Source organism: Cheilinus undulatus, linkage group 10, assembly GCF_018320785.1.
Source record: "Cheilinus undulatus linkage group 10, ASM1832078v1, whole genome shotgun sequence".
Taxonomy (NCBI): domain Eukaryota; kingdom Metazoa; phylum Chordata; class Actinopteri; order Labriformes; family Labridae; genus Cheilinus; species Cheilinus undulatus.
Window position 1 is genome coordinate 22,049,881 of NC_054874.1, and position 8,013 is coordinate 22,057,893.

Below are 8,013 nucleotides of genomic sequence, written 5' to 3' on the forward strand. Positions count from 1 at the left end.
ACACACAATCCATTCATCAGAAATAGACAATTCTTCAGACACACAGTTAATGAATACAGAGTCTGTGTCTCTCTTTTTTCTTATCCAAACAAACTTTCCCGTTTGTCTTTAACACTAAAGCTTCTGATCCAGTATGCAAACAACAATGATGCATATCATTTCTTTATTTTCCCAACTTTCCAGAGGTTTTGTTTTCATACATCATATTTTCATTATTTTTGAGTATTTCTTAGCTGAGCACAGACACACAGTGAATTCATTAAATTTGCATAAATAGAAATGGCATGCATTTAGTCACATTCAACCAGTACAAATTCATAAGTATGAAGTTACTCAGTGACCAGAGATAATAAATACACACTGAGCCTCAACAACTTCCATTCTGGACATTATAAAGACAGGATGCTATTCAGACACCTGTCTGTAATCCCCAGGAATAAAACATTATGTAAAAGGTTTGCTAAGAGTTAGTGACTGCTTTTCATCTTTGCTCCAGAACAGGGTTACTTAAAACTTGCAATTGTGTTAAATTAAAGAATAACGAGGAGACCACCCACCCAATATAAATTAACAAAAAAAATAACTTAAAAAAATAATACAAATTATACAACACACTATTTCTTCTGTAACATTTTAAATTCTGTCACAGTCAGTGGTTTAAAGAAGAGGATGCAGTGGCACCCTTTCTTGTCATTCAAGAACAAAAAAAACCAAACAAACAAATGTCATGTTTCCACATTTCTCATTAGGATAAAAATACTTTACAAGTAAACAATTGATTAAGTAAATGCACCTGCTCCAGATCAAACTTTAGCCATGCATGATTTTATAAATTCCTGAAATCACTGAGCCTGGTCAGAGAACCTGGTCCACCTGTGACTGCTGCTGAGGAGGTTCATGTTGATGTTTCAACAGCCTTAAAAAAAAAGGGAAGAAAAGTGAGAAGACAAGTAGGCAGCTGGCTTAGCGACATGTGCACCTGGTGGCCACCATGTCTTTAATTTCCTTGTAGACATAGGAGCCGTCCTTCTCAAAGATCATGACACTCAGGGGGCTGTAGTGGGAGGGGACACATGAGGGCCTGGGCACAGAGGAGTCCAGCTTCTCATAGATGAGGTTCTGCACCACTGTGTGGAGAGGTGAGCCATAGATAAAGCCCACAGTGTTCGGGCAGATGCCCCTGCAGTACCTGGGGTTGTACTTTGGTGGAAAAACAATCCACTGATCTAGTTTGAGCTGGCTGAATCTCACCCTGAAATCATACAAGGCGCAGTCACTGGTTGGGAATTCAGAGCTTGGAAGAAGCTCAGGCAGGTGGAAATCTACACTTTTATCACCTCGCTTGCTCTTTGGAGACTCCCTCTTCAGTCTTCTCTTGCGTCCTTTCCTTTGAACTGGTTTGTTAAACCTCTGCTTGTGAAACGTATTCGCTGCACTGGCTGGCTGTTGACCTTCTATGGCACTGACCGGTAACCTCTGGTGGGCAATGTTGCTGGTGTCATTGAGATACAGAAGCAGAAGAGGGGATCTCAGGATGAACTGTAGTGGGCTTGTACTCCCTGAACCTCTGGCTCTGTGTTCCTCTGGGCACGTGATGTTAATGAGCAGATGTATGTTCTTTCTCTGAGCCTGTAAGAGAGGCTGAAGAAATGAGGTGACATCAACCTCCACCCAGTTCCTCCTGCTCATCCTGTCCGTGTTTGTTGTGAAGTTTACAGCTTGATGGACCATAGGACATAGCAGGCACTGGTCTGAGAGCTCCTGCTCCTCCACACTTAGGTAGCACACAGAGTTGGCAGGAAATGCACGTTCTTGGTCTAAATTGTACAGCAGGGTTGACTTCAGGAGCTGTTCTTTTCCTCTGACTTGATAAAGGCTGTAGGAAAGACCCTGCATGAAACTCTCTGAAGAAGAATCAAGAACACAAAGTACAGTGTCACCTTTACAGGAGGAGTTATTGCACAAATGCAAATGTAAACAATGAACTTGCCAGAGCAGACACATTGTACACATACCTCAGTGCAAAATGCTACTTTTACATTCAGTCAAGATACTTAAGGGCAGGAAAACATTGAAGCAGATGTTTCACGCCACACAAAGTGCCATATCTCTATGTAGTTTTACTAATGTGTATGTCTTTAGCATGTTTTAAGCATTAGCACTGACTCCACAGTAAATTGGTTGAATTTCTGTAGCTCACCTTTGTGACTTTGTGCCAGACATTCATCTTGTGGTGTGATCAGTCGAACAGTGTTGTACATCTGATTCCCGTCCAAACTTCCCTGCACTTGTGGAGACTTCTTGTAAACCTCCGTCAGATATTTAATGTACCTGTACTCAGGTTTAATCTTTCTCCTCAGGTCTGGGCTCCACCCCGGCCCTCCGTGCTCAGACAGGGCTTTGAACAGCGGGGAGAAGATGCTGCCGTAGGGGTACGTCAGGTCGCCCGGATTGTGCACCTTACCGGAGGCACCAAAAGAAGACTTAACCAGCGTGGAGCTGCAGGTAAGCAGCAGAAAGACAACCGTGCGAAAATAACGAAGGACAGCTGACATTAGCATTTGTTTTTCCATGATAAATAACGAAACTGGTGAAAACGTAAAGAGATCTCCTCTGAGAGCTCGAGGTCAACAGGACCACGCACGTGTCGCCGCTGATCAACACGCCCAGGTGTTTGCAATCAGCTGTATCATAGCTTTTAGCTGAGTTTATCAGGTTAAGATGCATATTATTGCTGTGAACTTACGACTTCTGCTGCTACATAGTTGCCTTTTACACGGAGTTGAAAAAAGCAGGGCATACCTCTACTGGTGAGAGAAAAGTTAAATGCATTTCAATGATAAATTGTCACATTATTTGTAATTTCCAGCTGCATTCATAACAAACGTGCGCTTTTACTTTGTAAGCAAACGTCAACGCCAGATTGTCGTTGTAACTTATGATGACCACAAAAGTGTCCTATTGTCTATTGTTTTTTTTCTCTTCATAATGCCCCAAATACTCATCAGATAGCTAGAAGTGCACAAGAAAAGTAGCCTAACATTGGTGAGTCCGGCAGTCCACTGTACTATCTTTCTTTAGATAGGCGAATCCCTCATCTTCCCCTCAGAGAGAGACACTTTCACTACTAAACACTAGAGGGCAGAATACATTCAAGAGAAATACACAGCAGACTATTGGCCTTGATTCAGTTTATTTGTATTAAATAATTAAATAGCTTTATGCAAAGAACAAAGCATTCTATATAGATATTCATGCATGGTATTCATGTTTGATCTTAGGCTGGTATTTCTTCCCAAGATGACAAATGTATGTAAGACAAGTTATGATAAGATAATACTTTCTTTGTTCAATAATTAAATGGAGTGAGGAATAAAACAGTGTTTGTACTTGTTCCTATTACAGTTTGGCACCCTAAAACGTCCCCCTGAGGGCAGGAGCTGATACTCCACATGGAGGACATGGGAAGGGTCCTTTGCGACTGTGTTTTCCAGCCTGAGCATTTTCTTTTTGCAGCTGTTAAGAAAACTGTTCTCAACACTCTGGACCAGATGTTCAATCAGCCTAAAGCCATGTTCACTCTGCAGGTCTTAATGCTCAACTCTGATCTTTCTCAGATCTGTATGTTTTGTTTGCCTGTTCACACTGCAGTCAACTTCCAAAGGTCAGATACGTATCTGATTTAGAACCACATACAAAAGTGGCTTGAATCTGATTCGAAAAGGTCAGATTCAATGTGACTTGTGCTGTTCACACTGTCAGAGAAAAATCAGATACGAGTCACATGTGAGCAAAAAAATCGGATTCAGGTCACTTTTAACTGCAGTGTGAACGTAGCCTAAGTATCCTTGCTTTCAGTCAGCCTCAGAACCAGACTGGGCCCTCTTTATGTTGTATAATGTTATGTTGTTTGCAAGCTGATTTAACATTTTAGTATTTGAGAAGTTATTATAACTTGTATATTATCGATTTTATAAAAGGTCATCGATTTCCCTCAAAATGTTTGGGACTATCAATACACACATACGGCATTTTCCAGATAAGATACGATTTACATCATGCTTTACAACAGGGGTGTCAAACTCAAGGCCCGGGGCCCAAATCCAGACCTTGGAACAGTTAAATTCAGCCTGCAAAATTCTAACATATTTTTGTTATAACTGGCCCTCAGTATGAGACCTGCAGATTTCCTCAAGTATAAAAATGTACACTTAACCTTGATGATTTAAGATATACTTTTTAAGTCATAAACAATGAAAAAGTAAGGAGTAGAAATAATTAAAAAGTCAGGAAGGAGGATGATCAAAACGTCTTCAGCTTATTCTGATTGATTGTTGGCACCGCCTGTTGACTGTAAATCATTAGGACAACTTCAGATGACTGTAAAACATTTAACTGCTTCCTTAGACTTCAACACCACTTTTCATCACTAATTGATTTGTTGCTAACTTCATCTCCATTAACCAATGAAAAAGCATTGTCATTTTACTACATTATGAATGTATTTTGATTGTAAATCCAGGCTGTTGGCCTCCAACACCTTGGAAATAATTTGCCTTGTGCTTTAGTCATCAAAGGTGTATTCACAAATTTTCATTGTACTGTACTTAGAAGTATATTTAAAAGTAAAAAAAAACAAAAAAAAAAAACAATGCTGTGTACACTAAACATTGAAAATGGTGTTGGTTGGAATAAGAACATGTGTAACTTGTCTTGTGAAAATTTTCTGAGAATAACTGTGTATTCTGTGCCATAAAATCGATCTGATCTGTTGCTACTGAGTTGGATTTTTAACTGTTGCCCTGACAAGAAGTAACTTTTAATGGCACTTTCTGAAGGGATATTTTGACATCAGTAATATCCAGACTTTGTCGAATATGTACAGAATTAAACAACAGAAAAATACATTTGAAATATTTTGCCTTTTTTGGGAAAAGAAATGTATTTGTGTTTTTTCATATTTTCAATTTTGCATCTCACAATTAGGACTCAAACTTAGGATTTTTACTTTTTATTTCATACTTTGAGCATTTCAACTCATAATTTCGACTTCTTATATTATTTTTTGAGCCATAGACTCATAATTTTACATTCTAAGTCATATTTTGACCTTTTAACTAATTATTTTGTATTGTATCTCATTTTTAACTCAACGTTGACTTCATAATCAGATAGTTTGACCTTTTAGACTCACAATTTAAAAATATGAATCATATTTTGACTTTTAATTTCATGATTACAAATTTTATTTTATATTTTGACCTTTTAAACTCATGATTTTGACCTTCTTTCTATTATATTTGCCTTTTAAAAACATCATTTTTCAATTTCATGTTTTGATCTTGTTAAATTAATACATTTTCTCAGATTTTGAGCCTTTTAACTTAACTTTTAAATTTCAAAATCCGTGCCATGTTTTTTCTGCATATTTTATTACTGGTGAAATAAGGTTGACAGTGTATGGTTAAAAAGGTGACCCTGCTAGGCCCTCAGGTTAGACCTGAATCCAGAATCCCAGCCCTGCTTTAACTGAGTTTGACACCCCCGCTTTACAATGATACTGAGAGCAGCATCTGCAATGTTTTATGACTACAAGTACGCGTACTTTGGCTTGGTATCAGTACCAAAAATAATACTGATATTGGTGTCTGTGCATCCATATTTAGAGCTGGATTCCAAGTTTTATGACTGGCAGGTAAATGTGGCATTTTATGTCTTCAGTAATGCTTAAGAGTGTACCCTGGGAAAACTAGCAAATTTGTGTAGTCTTACTTCTAACCATTAAGGGGGTGAATTTACATCCAAAAAGAAATTCACAGCACAACGCAACAGCCTCTGCAAAAATCAGTGTTGACATTTTTGAGTCTTAAATATTTTGCTTAGCCAAATGATTGCAAAAACAAAGACATGTATAAAAGTTGAGTTCATATATGAATATATATTGTGTTGGGGTACACTCAAGCTCCACTGAAAGGACTAATTCTGTAACAAATAAAAAACAATGAAGTGTTTATAACCATTTAAAAAGTAAATATGATTTAACCATTTAAGGCATGAAGTGTCTAAAATTGTAAAGGTCAGCTGATATAGTTTTAATTGTAGTGTGTTGTAGATTTGTGTAGTTTTATCAACAGTAGTGTTTTGTGTACTTAAAAGCAGTGTTCTGAATGGTGTCCTTTTATCATCCTGGCCTGAATACACTAATGGTATTTTGTTCAAACTGTATTTCTTCATGTGCTGAAATGAGAAATATACTACTTGAGTTTGATAAAACAAAGTTTTGTGCAGTTTGGGATTTTTCTTATGTTTGGTTTATGGTACAGTAAGTCCTGACCTGTGTGGAAAGGCATATACCTTTGCAGTTTATTTTGTTTTGCTAAGGCAAAATAACTCACTAACACAGTTTATCAACTTTCATAGAAATTTTACTGTGATTGTGTTACAATTTTATTTTCAAGTAAAGGATTTCAAGAAAACTAATGTTCAAATTAAAAAGAAAAATAGATTTACCCTAGGTCAGCGCCTGGTGCGTGTTGCAGTGGTTCTCGGTTCTTTTATACCATTAGGACAGCATATTTATATCATGACCTTTGAGATGTTGATATTTGCTTTTTAAATTTTGCAAAACTTTTCCAGTCTTTTCTTACATATGATTTCATTTAAACTTTGCTTTAGGCAGTCTTGGGATTGACCATGGAGTTGCTGTTTCAGATCTTTTTGCCTGATGAAGGGTAGTTTCAGTGAGAAACACATCTTCATGCGCTGACAAAGTGATCATTTCAGCAGTAGATATGATCAAAGATTGCTTTGTCCTTGAAGGGCCTAAAACATGAAGACATCAGAAAGTGGCTGAAGTGTTCACACACAAAAATGATTAGATCAGCACAACCATCAGAAAGTTAAAACAAGTCAATACAGTTAACTCTCTCTAGCTAAAGCACTCCTCGTGTTAAGTTTCAACAAAATGTGGTTGGCTCCAAGTCATGGAGATTAAAATTAGCCTTAGACCTGTAAAGGCTTTATTAAATGTGTTGTGTTTGTCCTACCCTCTGATATCATGAGTTTTTTTTATTATTTAATTTAATACAAGCAGCAGGTCTTTAAACTTGGGTTGTAGCAGTGTCTCATCACATGTTAATACCCCACTTTATAACTGTAGATTGAACTTTCTAAAGTATCTTTTAGGTGACTTAAAATGATGCATTTTTGCTTTTGTTCTGACAGGAAATTACACACAACCTGACCTACTTTAAAATGTCTGTTTTGAAGGACACCCTTCTCAGACTAATAGTTTGGTCTCAGTCATTCAAAGAAGAAATTACAAAAGGCTTCTTTTGATGGGTGTTCAGATGTCTGCCAGTATTAAAGAAATATTTTAAGGTGGTATTTTCCATTTTTCAATGAGTGCAGCCACCCTCTGTTAGGATTATTAGGATTTTCCAGATAGCAAGACAAAGGACATTGTTCTGGCAATGTTTTGCTCATGGCTTCATTGTCAGGGCTCCAACTCATTTATCTGTCATCAGGATTGTTTTTCTCTGGGTCTGTTAGGGATATTAAAGCAGGGTTGTGTACTGCACAAAAAGGGCAGATTACTTTGAGTTTAATCATCTCTTCACAATAATATATGAACATTCAAGTGATTTAGACAGGTTTGAAGACTGTTCACAGTAATGTCGAACCTATATTTTGAATTTACAAATGATTCAGAGTCTGGAACATTGCCTCATGTCATTTTGATTTATATTTTACCATCAATCCAAAGAATTAAGCCCACGTAGCCCAACAAAGGCCTTCCTTGTCCTTTAAATCTCAAGTTCATAAAGACATTAATAAGGCAGACATTCCACCACCCTGTCAGCGGTCTGTTTGCATAATTGACCCCATTAAACCCCCTCTGCTCTTACTAAGGCTAACAGAGATCTAAATTGTAATCAAGCATTTTCATTTAAAAATATTATTTTCTCAAATTATTTAAAAAATTGAGCATGAAAGAAATCAACAAAGTTTTGT

General features: G+C 37.3%; 1 protein-coding gene and 1 long non-coding RNA gene across 2 annotated transcripts; one reads left to right on the forward strand and one right to left on the reverse strand.

Moving 5' to 3' along the window:
- Window positions 1-149: 149 nt before the first annotated feature.
- Window positions 150-2,696, reverse strand: gdf9 (growth differentiation factor 9). The gene is made up of 2 exons (XM_041797714.1): window positions 2,201-2,696; window positions 150-1,904 (listed from the first exon to the last, which is right to left on the reverse strand). The coding sequence occupies exons 1-2, from the start codon at window positions 2,571-2,573 to the stop codon at window positions 964-966; spliced, it is 1,314 nt and encodes a 437-aa protein (XP_041653648.1). The 5' UTR covers window positions 2,574-2,696; the 3' UTR covers window positions 150-963.
- Window positions 2,693-4,773, forward strand: LOC121516425. Its single transcript, XR_005992476.1, has 2 exons — window positions 2,693-2,810; window positions 3,406-4,773. It is a non-coding gene; the product is annotated as an uncharacterized LOC121516425 (long non-coding RNA).
- The last annotated feature ends 3,240 nt before the right edge of the window (window positions 4,774-8,013 follow it).

Coding starts and splice junctions, on each gene's coding strand:
- gdf9 (XM_041797714.1), bottom strand. CDS start 2,573: ATGGAAAAACAAATGCTAATGTCAGCTGTCCTTCGTTATTTTCGCACG. Junction 1,905..2,200: donor TCTGGCACAAAGTCACAAAG/GTGAGCTACAGA, acceptor ATTCTTCTTCAG/AGAGTTTCATGCAGGGTCTT.